The 16,608-nt window shown below is 45.0% G+C and overlaps 2 protein-coding genes across 2 annotated transcripts in view; one reads left to right on the forward strand and one right to left on the reverse strand.

The window, feature by feature from the left end:
* The window catches only part of PAFAH1B1 (platelet activating factor acetylhydrolase 1b regulatory subunit 1), a 104,814-nt gene extending 98,834 nt beyond the window's left edge, over positions 1 to 5,980 (forward strand). The window contains exons 10-11 of the mRNA XM_006167568.3: positions 1,722 to 1,878; positions 2,747 to 5,980. Coding sequence (XP_006167630.1) covers positions 1,722 to 1,878; positions 2,747 to 2,820 — 231 coding nt within the window. The 3' untranslated portion in view covers positions 2,821 to 5,980. The remainder of the gene's footprint in view (positions 1 to 1,721; positions 1,879 to 2,746) is intronic.
* A 7,547-nt stretch (positions 5,981 to 13,527) lies between these two features.
* CLUH (CLUH binding protein of NUMT mRNA) overlaps positions 13,528 to 16,608 on the reverse strand; it is a gene marked incomplete in the record, with an annotated part of 20,808 nt that continues 17,727 nt past the window's right edge. The window contains 1 exon segment of the mRNA XM_027767923.1: positions 13,528 to 14,984. Within this exon segment, the coding sequence (XP_027623724.1) occupies positions 14,798 to 14,984 (187 nt within the window).

Below are 16,608 nucleotides of genomic sequence, written 5' to 3' on the forward strand. Positions count from 1 at the left end.
ATCGTCAGAAAATTATGATGTATTTTTCTATGTTTTTCTGTTCAAAATGTGTCATGATTTTTCCAACCACCTAATAGTATTTTTTTTTTAATTATTTACTTATTTTTAATTTGCATAGGGCATGTGTGCTCACCAGAGAGAAAGAGAGAAAATGAGAAAGCAAGCTACCAGGTCCAGACCGAGTTGGCTATGTGGTAGTCCAGCACCTCAAACACCATGCCACTTACCAGCCCTCTCTAATAGTGTTCTAAGCAGAGTTCAGTTATGCAGTGTTGCTGTTAGAAAAGATCATCTGTAGCTAAAGTGAGAAAGTGGCCTGGTTGGCACTTCTGCTCAACCAGCAGGCTGAGACCACGCAGGAGACCTGGGATTGATTCTAGCCCACCCTAAAGATTGGGCACTATAAATAGTCCCAGCTACTTAGAGGCTGAGATAGAAGAATTGAGACATGGCAAGACCTTGTCTTTATTGTCTTTTTTTTTTTATTTATTTGTTTTTTAGTTTTCTATAGGGCGTATGTACTTGCCAGAGAGAGATGAATATATAGAGAGAGAAAGGGCAAGAAATTACCCCTCCGGGAGTTATGGCCATACTATAGTCCCTTCTCTTCCATTCTCCTCTCTGGATTTTGGGCATGTATACACATGTGCCTGGTGTGCATTTCAAGCCTCAGGGTCTAGGACTTGAACCACTCAGTTGACTATGTGGAATTCATTTGCCTTAACTTCTGTGTCACCTGCTGGACCCAAGACCTTGTCATTTTTTTTGAGAGAGATTTTTGCTATAGGGCCGTGCACTCACCAGAAGAGACAGAAAGCAAGAAGTCACCCACCGGGGAAGGAGGCCATGCAGCAATCCCTTCTCTATTCTCCTCTCAGGATTTTGGGCATGCAGACACACCTGCCCAGTGTGAGTTTTTGTTTTTGTTTTTTGTTTTGTTTTGAGAGAGATTTTTGCTATAGGGCATGTGTGCTTGCCAGAGAAACAGAAAATGAGAAATCATCCCCTAGGAGGGATGGCCACTCCACAGTCCCTTCTTCTCCATTCTCCTCTAAGGATTTTGGATACACACACACACACACATACACATGCCCGGCATGTTTTAAGTCGCCATGTCTGGGACTCAAACTGTGGTTGACTACATGGTAGTCCAGCGATGTAACCATTATGCCATCTGCTGGTCTCCCGGCTTGAGTTTTTAAGTCGCTGAGTCCAAATTTGAACCATGGTCGACTGCATGGGAGTCCAGCAACATTACCATTACACCCATCAGCTGGTCCCCAAGACCCTGTCTTCTAAAAAAGAAGGTCCACTTTGCTATAGGGCACATGTTTGCAAGAAACAATAGGAAAAAAGATAAACAGGGAAAGCAAGAAAAGAAAAAACTTAGGATGGTAGCCATGATGCAATTCTTTATTTTTCCTCCTCTCAGAATTTTGGGCACTCACTCATAATCACCTAGCATGTTTTTTAAGTCCCTGAGTCCAGGACTTGAACCTCACCACTGGCCATGTGGGATTCAGCATGCTGACCTCCATGTCACCTGCAGGCACCCCATTAATGTTCTTTATAACTTTTTATTTTTTTTAATTCCCATAAAATCTTTTTTTTTGTGGCTTTGGTGTTTTAATGTATATAGTTTCAGTGTAATAACATCATTTTATGGATGCTCTTTAAACAAATTTTCTTTTTACTGAGTCAAATACTTTTTTGTTTTCAAGGTGGGTCATGATAACTGGGTACGTGGAGTTCTGTTCCATTCTGGGGGAAAGTTTATTTTGAGTTGTGCTGATGACAAGACCCTACGTGTATGGGATTACAAGAACAAGCGATGCATGAAGACCCTCAATGCGCATGAACACTTTGTTACCTCTTTGGGTATGTACGCATTATGAGGTTTCTGAACAATTAGATTTTGGAGTGCCAGACGTAAAGTTTTACATAACCACGTGGACTTTTCCAGGTAAGAAATGACTGTGTGTTTTTAGGGCAGAACAGAGAAGGCGGGTTAAAACTTTGGATTCCTATCATTTGTTTTAAATTCTCCTTTCCTTTTAGTCTCTTTCCATCATTAGCTTTATAACAAAAAAAAAAAAGTTACTTTTCTTCATTGCACATCATTCATTGGTTTTGGAAACTAGAATTGTGAAGAGGATACTTACTGCTCCATTGGGTAATTTTTTTCCCCTATTAATTTGTAAATTTTTCAAAGTAAATCTTTCTCAACCTTTCACTCTGCCAGGTATAGCTATGATGTACTAGGAACTCAGGGAATTGTGTTTAACATCCTTAGTATCATCTGGACTTAAATCTAGAATTTAAGATAGTGAATACAGTAAAATGTAAAACACTAGAATATGATGGCCCTAATGCTAATAGAAAGTCTTGGTAAAGTGGGCTAATACCTACCTCACAGAATTGTCTCAGGATTAATAAGCGTGAATATGTAAGTCTGGGACATAGTGTTTAGTAAATGGATATGCTGAGACTGTCCTTGTTAGATTTGAGCCACTTTGGAGCGGGACTCACAGAAATGGGCATTTTTGTTCTGCTGCTTTATAGGATTTCTTCATTGAGTCTTAGTTTCCCTAACCCAGTTGGTAAACTTGATAGCCTTTAAGGATATGGGTATGTATTTATAGGAAAATGTGGAATTCCTGGCACTTGGACTTGCTGTTTTGTGGCTCATTAAAAGTAGTATCTGACTCAGTCAGACTTTAAAATAAGCCTTTTCTTTTTCTTTCAGATTTCCACAAGACGGCACCCTATGTGGTTACTGGCAGTGTAGATCAAACAGTAAAGGTGTGGGAGTGCCGTTGATTGAGTCTCATTTGGCCCCTCCTCCCTGTTCCTCTGGATGCACTCTGATGATACCATGGTTACCCCATTGAGCTCTGTTTAAATAAATATTGTCCTTTCATGTAAATTATTCTGGATGTAGATTGAGCTTATTAAATGTTACACACAAAGTATTCATGCATGGTGAATCCAAATTGTATACTGTAAATTTACATACGTTGTCTAGAAGTACCATAGGGTTTTAAAACCTGGGCTGGCATTGGTCACACCAGGCCGAAGAAGGCAGAAGTTAAATAAATTGAACTAGGGCACTAAACTGAATAGTTGACAGTGTCATTTTATGTTGGATTATTAATTTCTGTTTTTCTTTCTGCTATCTGTTGGTGCCTGACTTGATGGCCTCATTTGGGGGAAAGTGGTGGTTATTAGGGCTTTTTCTGAAATGTGTATCTATGTAACATCACTTAAGTGTGCTTAATACATCTTCTTTAAGGATGTTAGATAATAAGGCTACAAATCAAAATCTTCTGAACCATCTATGTAATTAATGGGGGTTACATATTGAAATTTTTGTCATGACACATTTGCCAAATCAATACGATACATTCATTTTGGCAGCCTATTAAGGAAAGGCTAGTGGTATATTTATGTAAAGAAAATGACTGTAAATCGCAAACAAGAAACATCTCAGCGGTTAAAAGCAAATCATTTATTTCACGTGGTCTTGATGCTTTGTAAACAGGTTTAAAAAAAAAAAAAAAACACTGTCATACTCTAAGCTTCTATTTTCCACACTAGACATACTTCTAGTTGTATTCTCCATACTATTAGACTGTATAGTGATGTGACTTCCAAGTAGAATTTAATCTTCCCATTGAGTGTGTCATGGTACAAATCACTATTTGTTTTGATGTTTTTTAGGGATGTGCAATGTGCATTACATAATGACAGAGAAATACTGAAAAGGTTATCTATGCCCATTTTAAAAGAGTGGGATAATAACAGCAGTTTGTTTTTCAACATGAATCTGATACTGATTTGAAGTGCGTTTCACTTACAAGTTTTAAAAATGACAGGGTTTTATGGAGCGTGCATAAAAATGTCCTGTGTTTTCAGCTTTTGTTTATATATAATTGTCTGTAAGTATATGGGCCTATCTATAAGTGGATAAGTCTGTATAAATATATCTCACACATACAACCTCCATGTCCTTGGGTCCTGGGTTTTTGAAGACGTGCTAAAATGTACAAGTAGAATAAATCTTGCTGTGGAATACCATGCTTTAGAACAAACCCTTTTTGATCCTGATACTTCTGAAAACTAGGTCTGACTCTGGGGATTTTTCTCAACTAAAGGAAAATCACTTCCGTTATAGCCCCTCTAATTTGGCCGTTCAGCATTTTACACATCCCTGATACGTTGTATATTTTGTTCCAGAGTTACTGCAAGTAGGTTTAAGAGAATTTTTATCCATGATTTTCGGAACACTGTTTCTTGTTGATTATTAATAAAAACAAAAATTCCATTGCTTATCTAACCAACAGGTTTTTTTTGTTTTAAAGCTAACAGAACAATGAAATAACAATGACAGTTTAGCACAGATAAATTTATTCTGAATTGCCTTTTATTCATTTGTGTAATATGTGATTTTTAAAAAATGTCCCTTTTAGTATTTAATGGAAATTTGGTTCTTGAAAAAGACAAAGGGTGAGAGTTAACGTCCTGTAGATACACATGCAGGGAATAGGCCATGTATTAACTAGAAGCAGCTTTATGTCTAGCTTATGTCTCTTTTTTTGTTTGCTTGTTTGTTTTTAATAATTCCTGAGAGATATCTCTGGGAAGGAAAGTGTTTTGAGAACTAATGGCTATTTTTGAGGACAAAAATTGCATTTTAAGCTAATTTCTTAAACACAGAAGATTAACTTTCAGGACAGTATCACCTCATGACCCTGCTTACATTGAGAAGTTTTGTTTGTTTGTTTGTTTGGTTTTTTTCCCACTTAGCTGTTCTGACTGGATTTTTCTACAGAAGCTATGGAAAATATCTTTGTTCTCATTTGCTGCTATTTCCTGTCCTGTTTTGAGAAATATAAATACATAGAAATGGTGCATCTTAACATTTGTTTGTACATGTATGAATGTCTTGTATTTTAATTCATTTTTAGCATGTAGCAACACAAATTGAGGGTAAGCCACAACATCTAAAAATCACTCATAGACATGAACAATAAAGGAAAAAATGGTACCGATGTAGTGGGAAGCAGAGCAGCTATCTGCTGGGTCTCTTCCCCTGCGGCACACAGTGACTTTCTTGACAAAGGAGGAGAAGCGATTACTCTGTAAACAAAGTTATCCTTACTTGGGAGATTGCCACAGCCTGCTGCTTAGTTGAGTTACCAGACATCTTCCATTTAAGAAGCAGCGAACATTGAATCTCAGGGATGGTCCACAACTGGATCCAAATGTAACGAGCCCTGTTGGAATAATGAAGGGGGGTGGGGGAGAGCGATCCATCTACAATCTGGAATCATATTTTCAAAGGTTTCCTGCACTGTTGCTTGACACTGCCCTGTTGATGCCCTTTCTTACTCTGTGTTCTCTGTTTTCTCTGTCTGCTGTCTAACCCTGTGCCTTGCCTGGGATAAGGACAATGATGAGGTTACTGGTTTGGATTGTAAGTAGAGGACTTTATTAATTGGTTTAGAGGTTCACTGCTGCTTTGTCACTTAATCAGATTGGCCACTTATTTAAGAAATAAAAAGCTGGTAGAATTGCATCCTCAGATGATGGTTGACTTTTTGTGTGTGTGATAACAGACATTCCAGTGCCACCCTGACATAATGTGCCCAAGAAATCCTAGCCGCACTCTTGAGAGTACAAGCCACGGAAACTGGCTAAGACTTCGCTTGGAGAATAGTTGCTTTTCGACATGGCATCTTGCACTTTAGGAGACTAAGACCGTCCTGTTTTGTCATGTGTGGTGTGACCAATGGTGTGCCCAGAGCACTACTCTAACAGTCCCTAGTGTTAGCGAGGCGTCCCGGCCGGGGAGCGCTCACTGTAGTCTTTTGGAAGCTTCGACTCTAGACTCACCAAGCCCAGTCTCCTTGCTGTCAGTACCCTGCTCTCCTGTTTGCCTCTTTCTGTTTCTATGTAAACTTCCAGGTAATATCACTCATTGAATAGTTTTTTTTTTAATTTATTTAAAGAAAAACTATTTAAAGGATATTTTGTTTGTTGACAGTGGTGGCTTGATAATCCTTAAGCAGCTGAAATTAACATTGTTAAAGGAAAAGGCACTTAAAGTGGTTATTCTTTCTGTCCAGCTGTATATAAATAAGTCCAATGTGTTCATCTAGATAATGCAAAGAAGAATCTCCTGGTAGAGAATGGACATGTACAAAATTGGTGGAAAAAGGTTTTTGTTTTTTTTTCCCCAGTGGGGTGTGGGGAGGGCAAGCTGGATTTACAAGTCACGACTGGACTGAACTGGCCTTTTTATCTTTCCACTCTATCATGTAAGTAGCTGCTTTCTTGTCCAGGCACCCCTAAAGCTCACTCGGAAGATGTTAGAAACACAAATCTTGGAGTTAGAAGTTGATCCTGACACTGACAAGAAGGCAAGCATTGATTTCATACGAACGTTGCAGAGGTGGTCATTGGAGAAAAACAGTTCCCCAGATTGTAAGAGTTCACTGAAGATATTGACACAATTTTAAAAAAATCAGTAAAGGAATGTATATAATATTGCTCTTGTGTTTTACAGTAAGATTTGTTGCTCTCAGACTGTGTAAAACAAAATTTATTCATGTTTTCTGCATATTAAAAAATCTTATTGTACCAATTGGTAAACTATTAAATGCCTATAAAACTAGATGTGATTTTTTTTTTAACTTTTTTTTTTTTTAACTTTTTTTTTTTTAACTTGCACAGATCAAGTCCTAAAAGAAAGTAGGCTGTGTACCAGTCATAAAGCAGGGCACAAATTGGCTGCAGGTGGCCGGGCCTTGAGGGAAGGCTTTTCTTTAGGGTAGCGCCAGCACTGGCCCAGCGGCCTCCTCCCAATCTGGAGGAAGGGGCCTGCAGTCAGGCTTGTGCAGAGCAGGCTGGGTTGGGCAGTGATCACCCCACCTCCCCTCTGCTCCTGTTCTAAGAATGACTCAGCTGAGGCCAGAGAGCTGAAGCCAGGGTTGGCCCATTTCAGACCCTTTGCTTTTTGGTCTTTTGTGCACAGATCAAGTCCTAAAAGAAAGTAGGCTGTGTACCAGTCATAAAGCAGGGCACAAATTGGCTGCAGGTGGCCGGGCCTTGAGGGAAGGCTTTTCTTTAGGGTAGCGCCAGCACTGGCCCAGCGGCCTCCTCCCAATCTGGAGGAAGGGGCCTGCAGTCAGGCTTGTGCAGAGCAGGCTGGGTTGGGCAGTGATCACCCCACCTCCCCTCTGCTCCTGTTCTAAGAATGACTCAGCTGAGGCCAGAGAGCTGAAGCCAGGGTTGGCCCATTTCAGACCCTTTGCAAAGACCTGACCCAGTGGTCAGAACCCAGCGATAAGGCCTCTTCATTCTATTTATGAGCCTGATCCTGCCTAGTGGTCTTGGGTTCATGAAAGTTTTACTACCGTTTCCATTTTTAGTTGGGATGTACCAAAATAAGTGTTTGTCCTTGCCCCAGAAGTCCCATGACTTTCTCTCAGCTTTGCCCACTTTGGCTATGTCCTGCCTCTGAGGACCAAGATCAGGGCTCAGCCTCTGTCCTTAGAGTCTTCGGGGCACCAGTGAAATTTCTAGCTTTTTGTGAACAAAGGACAGAGGTCAGTGTGGTGGCTTTTGCAGCCCAGCTGTTTTCCTGCCTCCTGTTGAGAATAGCTTCCCCGCAAATGTAAAATTGGACACAGACCAACAGTCACTTGCCTTCAAGTTAGAGCCGTGTTTGCAGCTCCTCCATTTCGAGGCAGCAGCCCAGGTAACGCGCGTGACCATTTTTCAGTGTAGGGCTGCTGTCTGGAAGTGCTTGTTAACTCTTAAAAGTTGTGTGGCTCTTTATGTGTATACACACCACATCAAGCCTCCCAAGACTCATGGCTGTGTCCTTTGACAGAAGGTGAAGGACGGGAAAACGGAAGATGGGAGAAAACACTTGCAGCTCTCCCCTGCTTACTCCTTGATGAGACCAGATGAGGACTGGCAAGTCTCAACTGCTGGCATCACCCAAGGGCTTGTTAGAGATACAAATTGCAGGGTTGGCTCTGCACCCTGGTGGGTAAGGCAGCCGGATCCCATGTGGCCGATTACATGGTTTGAATCCTAATCCCATGTGGCCGATTACATTTGAATCCTGAACCTGGCGGCTTGAGAAACTCCTGGTGTATGCGCGTGCGTGCGTGCCCAAAAATCTTGAAAAGAGAAAGAGGAGGATTGCAGATGGTGGTGTGACCCTTGCCCTTTGAGGGAGAGGGTGCTTTCTCTACCTCTGTCACTTTCTGGCCAGTGCACGCACCATCTAGCAAAACAAAACAAAAAAGCCCCCACCTTAAATCTACTGAATCAAAAATAGAGCCCAGTTTAATCCAGTTAACAAGCCCTCTGGGAGATTCTGATGAGGTTCAGGTTTGAAAAACACTGATAGAAATATTTGCACATTCTCACCAAGGAAATTTGGGGGAAAGTCACTGGTCCCTGTGCCCCACAACTGGGTTTTGAACTTACCACCTTCCTACCTTTCCCCCTCACTTGACACGTGTAATTTCTTCATATGGTCATCCCAGCTGGTCACCTAGCCCTCTTCATTGAAGTGGAGGGACGGGAAATACCTGGCATTTTGAGTACCTGTTAGGTACTAACACTTGAAACGCCCTTATTCCCACACAGTGCCCCCTGCTGGTAGCTATTCATGAATTGATGGACAGGAAAACCAATGCTCATATGAGGTGGGTGGGTGTCGTGTGGAAGGCAGTACAGCTGCTTAGTGGCTGAGCCGGGACTTCAGATGCACTTGCTCTTCCCCTATCTTGGTTCTGGCATGCATTTTACTAGCTATTGTTAAGGAAGGCATTTGGACATATTTAAACTTTTAACTTTTTTTTTTTAAGTGATTTTTGCTATAGGGTGCGGGTGTTCAGAGAGACAGAAAATGAGAAATCACCCGCCAGGGAGATGGCCATGCTGCAGTCCTTTCTCCATTTTCCTATTGGGATTTTGGGCAGGCACACACACATGCCTGGCGTGAGGTTTGAGCCACAGGATCTGGGACTCGAACCATGGTTGACTACGTGGGAGTCCAGCAACATAACTGCTACTCCATCTGCTGGTCCCTAAACTTTTAACTTTTTTATTAATTATTTATTTATCATTTTTTTTTCAATGTGACCAGAGAGAGAAAAGCCTCCAGGTCTGGGACCCGAACTGCAGTCAGTCATGTGGGAGTCCAGCACCTTAACTACCATGCCATTTGCAATTGCTCAAATTCAAACTTGCTCATCTTAGGCTCCTTGGGGGACCAGCAGATGATGTAATGGTTATGTCGCTGGACTCCCATGTAGTTGACTGTGATCCAGTCCCAGACCTGCGGCTAGAAACTCATGCTGGGCGCAGTCATCTCCCCCGGGGGGGTGATTTCTCACTTTCTGTCTCTAGGTGTCTTCAGCAAGTGCACACGTACCATAGCAAAAATCTTTCTCAAAAAAGAACAAAGGGGGACCGGCAGCGTAATGGCTATGTCGCTGGACTCCCATGTAGTCGACTATGGTTTGCGTCCCAGACCCGGTGGCTTAAACTCACGCTGGGCGCATGTGCGTGCGCGTGCATGCGTGCCCAAGAGCCCGAAAATAGAATGGAGGAGAAGGGATTGCAGCGTGGCCATCCCCCCGCCCCGGGGAGGGGGGGTGATTTCTCGCTTTCTGTCTCTTGTCTCTATGTGGCAAGCGCATATGCCCTATAGCAAAAACCTGGGGGGTGGGGGTACAAAGGCTCTTCAGGGCCAGCAGGTGGCTTGGTTACAGCACTGAACTCCCACATAGCCAAGTACAGTTTGGGTCCTGGACCTGGCAACTTGAAAATCATGCTGGGTGTGTGTGCGTGCGTGCCTAAAATCCGAGGTGAATTGAGAAGGGATTGCAGCTTGGCCATCCCCCCCGAGGGTGATTTCTCACTTTACCACTCACTGTGTGCATGCCCTATGGCAAAATCTTTTTAAAAAAAAATCCTCAGGGACCAGCAGATGGCATAATGGTTGTCACTGGACCCGCACATAGTTAACTACAGTTCGAGTCTCATACCTGGCAGCTTCAAACACACTGAATGCCATGTGTGTGCGTGCCCAAGATACCAAGAAGAGAATGGAAAAGGGATTGTGGTGTGACCATTCCCCCGTAAGGTAATTTCTCACTGTCTCACACACGCCCTATAGAAAAAGATCTCTTTAAAAAAAACAAAAACGTCTCCTCAATCTTTCTGTGAAGTGATTCTTCTTAGGGTAATTGTGGCCTGAATGGTTTGCAGCTGTGTCTAATTTGGGGGGAAAAAAGAATTATTCCCATTAATGGGATGTTTTGCTTTCCGCTGAGGTTTGCCACCTGTCCTGTCTTCCTGATTTGATTGGTAGTTTAGACTCTGGAGAGAGAAGTGAAGAAATATTCCAGCCGCAACAGGATTCCTTATTCTCAGTTGCAGGATACACAGGAATTAACCAGTTCAGTCTTAGTTCTCGTCAGTCACGCATCACTTAAAGGTGGGGGTACATCCCCATTCTGAGAGATGCATCATTAGGTGGTTTTGTCCTGTGAACATCAGAGGTATCTCCACACACCTGCGTGGTGTAGCCTTCTACACACCGTTGTATGTGTGTTCTGTTCACCAAAACATGTGGTGTGTGGCTACATTTAGCCAGGGTGATTTGAAGGCCAGGGAGTGGACAAAGATGACACATCCATAAAGGTTTGATTTGGTTATAGCCATTCTTTTATAGTAAAGGTAGTCTGCTTAAAGAAATCCATACATAAAAGTGGAAGAATGTGAAAGACCAGGACGGGTGTAGATGTGTTGATGGCCCACACAGTGCGACTCAGTTTTCCATCTGGAATACCCATCCAGAGAGACATGTGCCCTCCAGCAAAATTAAAAACACAAGAGGGGCCAGCAGGTGGTGTGGGCATTAAGGCAGCCCATCCCACATGGCCGTGTGGTTCAAGTCCCGGACCTAGCTGCTTGATGAAAACACTAGGCGTGTGTGTGTGTGTGTGCGCGTGCCCAATATCCCAAGAGAATGGTGAAGGGATTGTGAAATCCACCCCGGGGAGGTGATTTCTCAGCCCTGGACACACGCATGCTCGCTATAGCACACATTCATCTAGCAAAGGGAAAAAAAAAATGTCCCTTGTCATTTGGGTGGTCAAAAGGTGTCTTCCTGCACTAATATGCTTAGAGAGGTCAGCAAATCGGGCCTCAGGTGACCACCAGACACAACGGTAATTAGATCCAGCCCATTCTCAGCTCCACATGCTGCCCCGTCGTTCCAAGTCCTGTGGAACACGTGACTCGTGTTCATTGGCTAAAGGCCAGAAGCAAGCGTGTTTACCACGGGGCTGAGGCTGTAAAGGAAACTGCTTGTCAGGGTGTTGTGGGGCTTAAACAGTCAACACATTGACGGCTATCGTGTCACTTAGAAGAAAATCTCAAGGTCAGGGACATCTTTTTTCTGGTTTGCTCAGGAAAACTAACAGGGTGGGTATTTTTATTTATTTATTTATTTTTTTTTTTTATTGCTGAATTCCCAAGGCACAGAGGATGCTAAAAGGAGAAAGAAAAGGAAAGCACCCCGCCCCCCCTATCACTCCAACGCACACACAGAGCCTGGTCATGCTGCAAACCTTTTTTCTCCAGTTCTCCATTTCATTCAGGATCATGAGGCATGTGCATGCATATGCCCAGCATTTTTTTCAAGGTGCTGGGGCTGGGACTTGGAACTCAAATCCTGGCTGGCCACATGAGATCTGGCTTCCTTTGCACAGCACTTAACACTGCACTAGAGGGTTAGCCCAGCATCCAGAATTTTGTGGCAATTGCCCCTTTCTCAATCTGTTTTTAATGATTCATGTGTTGAGAAAAATTAAAATCACTTTATAATCATTGTAGAAGGGTTTTAGAAGGAAGAGTAAGAAAATCTGGGTGTTTCGCAGTGTGTGTGTATGTGTACATGCCCAAGAGCTTAACTAGCTGAAGAGTTGGGGAAAGGGCACAGTGGAGTGATGAGACCCTGTTGAGGGTGCTTCTTTCTTGCTTTTGTGTGAGCACAAGTCATATCGTGAATAAAATAAACTTCGAAAAGGAAGTGTGGGTGTCTGATTCACTATTTTTACAGAGAAACTGCCCCTTCTCCTTTTAGATTGGAGTCAGAAGTTATGTGGACAGTTCCTTCCTTCTCTGGTTTCCATGCTCACTCATTGCAGTTGTCTGGATGTAAAGGACCTTGAAAATAGGTCCTGAGTTAGCCATGCAGTAGCTCATTTATTTATTTATTTTTTTTTTTTATTGCTGAATTCCCAAGGCACAGAGGATGCTCCAAGTATTCAAAAAAGGTATCTGAGTACCTGTGAGGTTGGGGCCTGCCTGCCTCTGTTGGGTGACAGCTGTAAGGAGATTCAGACTTCCCTTTCTTAGGCCCCTGCCCCAGACTCTGCTCCCTGTGTGCTCCCCTCCCCCACTGGGAAGCCCTTCCTGAGGCCTGCCCTGGGATGACAAACCTCAGCCACTCCAGACCTAGCAGAGCCTCCTGGGGAGTGCAGCCCAGCCCCCTGACCTCAAGTGAGGGTAAGGGAAGGGCCCAGCCAGTTCGGTGGGCACCTAACATCCAGGATGCCCAGGGCCTGGGCCCCAGACCTATACCACCCCCTCCAGCCTGGCCTTCATCCACAAAAAAACTAATGACAGCTGACTTTTATCTGTGTGACACCAGTCATGGCGGGGGGACTGCCTGCGACTCCACCCACTAAATGACGTCATTAGCATAACCTTGTACATTTTCATCTCCCAGTAACATTTTTAAAAAATTTGCTAAGGGTGTGTGCACTCGCTAGAGACAGAAGAGAAAGCACCCTCGTGGGGCATGGTCACCCCACAGTCCCTTCATCTCTCCCTCCTCTCAGGATCACACGTGCCTGGAGTGTTTTTTTTTTCTTTTAAAGAAGTATTTAATTTTATTGTCATTATTCTTGTTTTATTTTGAGGTTGACCAGAGAAAGACAGAGACAAGGAAAATGAGGAAGCAAGCTGCCAGGTCCAGGACTCAAATTGCAGGCAGAAAAAAAAAACTGCAGCCAGCCATGTGGGAGTCCAGCCTCGACCACCGTACCACCTGCTGCCCACCCACCCACCTGGAATGTTTTTCAAGACACCAAGTCCACACAATTGGCCACATGGTGTCCAGCCACCTTAACCACACCATCTGGCTGAAACGATTTCTTAAGTTTTATTTTTATTCCTTCCATGAGGGAAACAGTAAAAGAGGCCTCCTCAACAGGGTCTTCAAGCCAAGACCCAACCCCTTGCCGCAGCCAGCCAGGATCACAAGTGTGTGCACACCAGCAAACACGGGAAGACCTTAGGACACAACCCAGGGCCCTCCCACGTGGACTTAGCATCACGTGGCTATCACCACCGTGGCCCTCTCCCAGTAACATCTGGAGACAGCCCTCAATCAAGGCCGCTTTATAGAACAGACAGGTGAGGCTGGGGCAGCAGGTTTCAAAAACTCACTTTATTCCAATGTGAAATGAAGACGTGATGGTTTAAAAACAAGAAAAGTTCTTGATCAGCTGTGGGGATGCTTCGCTTGCTAGCTCATGCCCACTCCCTTTGAAACAAGGTGTTTGGACAGACCATACCCATAAGCAGCTCTCCTCAAAGCCTCAGGCAGAGGCCGGCCGGAACAGCACCCCCAGGCTCACAGCATGGCCGCCTCCTCCCACAGCAGGCACAGAGACATGGCCCAGGCAGGCGGAGAGAGCAAGCGCCGGCCCAAGGACCCCCAGCCACCCCAGAGCTCCTCGCAGGTGCTTGTGTGGCCAGAACAGGCAGGGAGCTGGCCTCCACAGAGGTACAATCACTCCTGTTTCCACTGACCTCCCCAGGATCCATGATTCGGCCCTGGGTTCCCCCGGCCCACCCACCCCCACTGTGCGTCAGGCAGCATGGGTTACATTCAGACTGTAGCCCCCCAGGTTCTCCCCACCTGGGAGAGTAGGGAGTAGGGAGACGAGCCAGAGTCTGTGGCACCGCCTCCTGCAGGGCCCAAGGACAGGCAGGCCGGGGCTGGGCACTCAGGTGTTGGGACCACCGTGGCCCACTGCCGACCCCTTCCCCGACCCCGGAGCTACAGCCAGGCCGGGCTCAACCACAAGAGTAAAGCCGCTGCAGCTCTCTTCTTGCCACAGAACTAAAGTGCACCCCAACCCTCCAACCCTGCCACAGAGCTCTGGCTCCCCATCCCAGGACACAGGAAAGCCCCCCGTCATTTTTTTGGCTTAAAACCTGGACTTTAAGTCAGGTTGGGCCCCGGGGGTAGTGGCAGCAAAAGCAGCAGCCGTAATGTCATACATACAAATGACCTGAGATCGCATCTGCACATCATCCACTCAGAGCCGACTGGGGCTATGTACAGCAAGGACGGATCAGGACGCTCACGGCATGGACACACTCGCACACACCTGCTTGAGGGTGGGGGGCCTGCAGGGCACCTGCCCCCAAGCCTGGAACTGGTGCCCACACATTCCATTCACGTGTCTTCGGTTAGGCCTCTGCATCACATATTCATTGAACCAGTGCAAAAACATCTTTTAGGGCAGGCAGGCCAGGCCGGGGTCCCAGGAAGACGCTGGGGTGGGGTGGGGTTGGAACACAGAACAGGGACTGGCTTCCTCTCCTGATCTGCAGGGCACGCCCCCTTCTCGCGGAGTCTGGATCACTGGGTCACGGGGCCGCTGACTGTCCGTCTGTCTCTCCTTGTCTATCCCTGCAGGCTCGGGGAAGAAGGGTCCTTGGCGGCTTGGGGCTGGGAACCCGTGTCCTCGGGGGCCCCCACTGGCTCAGGCTCAGTGGCCATGGGCTCCTCAGCCTTCTCCCTGTTTCTGCTGGCCTCCTGGAGCTGGTGCCTCCGCGCCACCTCGGCTTTCAGGTTCTCCAAGTCTTTTTGGCTGAGCAGGAAGATGAGGGTGAAGGTGGGTGTCAGAATGGGCCTGGGCCCTCCACCACCTCCCACCTTTGTTTAGTCTTCATTTGGGACAAGACCAGGCTCTGTACTCTATTCCGGAAGACACACATGGGGAATATGCAGAAAGGTCAAAGAACACACGCATGACACAGCCGTGGCTGAGGCCTGGCTCCCGCTCACCCACTCACCCAGGCAGACCAGTGCCTCCCACGGCTTCTCCTATAGCTGATTACATGAGAATACAGGTGTGTGTGTGTGGGGGGGGCGTTAGCCTCTGGCTGAGGGAAAGTGAGGGGCTCCCAAAGGCTGTGTGATTTGCAGGGGCCACACTGGGATCCCCAGGGTCTGTAAGGCTTGTCCCTACACTGGGACAGGAGGCAGAGAGATGAGAAAGTCACTTTTGTACTGATGGGAAAGATTGCCAAGACAGATTACACCAAATAAAAAAAAGGTTTTTGGGGGACCAGCAGGTGGCACCGTGGTTAAGGTGCTAAACACTCCCACATGGCTAACCATGGTTCAAGTCCAGGACCTGGTGGCTTGCTTTCTCACTTCCCCTCTTCCTCTCTCTCTGTCTGTCAAATTAAAAATAAATAAAGGAATGAAATTTAATAAATAATTTTTTAATAAAAGGTTTTTGGTGTATGGTATGTACAAATTTCTGTTTTAAAAAAAAGTGGGGGGTGAGTACAGCTGCATATTTGCTCAATTACACATGGAGTATTTCTCTAAGGATGTACAGGAACTTCTCATCACTGACTACCCTTTCCAATTTTTAGTCAGAGATTACCTGTTCCACATTTTTCTTTTTTTATACATAATTATTTATTTAACATTATTATTTTAATTTTTTAAAGAATTATTTAATTTTATTCATTTATTCATCTACTTTAATTTGACCAGAGAGAGAGGGGGAAAGCGAGAAAGCAAGCCACCAGGTCCAAGACTCAAACCGTGGTTGGCCATGTGGGAGTATCCAGTGTCTTAACCACCACGCCATCTGCTGGTCCCCCATTATAATTTTAATTTGATCAGACACAGATACATACAGAGAGAGGAAGAGAGAGAAAGTAAGAAAGCCAGTCACCGGGTCCAGGACTCAAACCACATGGTCCAGGCCATGAGCGAGTCCAACACCTCAACCACCACACTGCCTGCTGGCCCTGATATTTTTCTTTTTTCAAAAAAATTTTGCTAGAGGGGCTGGCAGGTGGCATGATGGTTGGGGCGCCGACCATATGGCTGACCACAGTTCAAGTCCTAGACCTGACCTAGCAGCTTACTTTCTCACTTTTCCTCTCTCTCTCTGTATCTCTCTAGTCAAATTAAAATAATGATAATTCATCATTATGAATAAAATTAAATAATTTTTTAAAAATAAACTTTGCTAGAGGTTGTATGTACTTGCTGGAAAGAGAGCAAGGGAAAGTGAGAAATCACCCCCCAAGAGGGAATGGTCATGCCACAATCCCTTCTCTGTTTTCCTCTTGGGATGTTGGGCACATAAGCACATGTGCCCAGAGTGTGAGTCGACCACCATGCCATGCCACTGGCTGGGCTCTTTCTTTTTTTTTTTTTTTTTTTGAGTTTTTTTTTGTGGGGGGGGC

This window comes from Tupaia chinensis, unplaced genomic scaffold (genome assembly GCF_000334495.1).
Source record: "Tupaia chinensis unplaced genomic scaffold, TupChi_1.0 Scaffold144899_1, whole genome shotgun sequence".
Taxonomy (NCBI): Eukaryota; Metazoa; Chordata; class Mammalia; order Scandentia; family Tupaiidae; genus Tupaia; species Tupaia belangeri.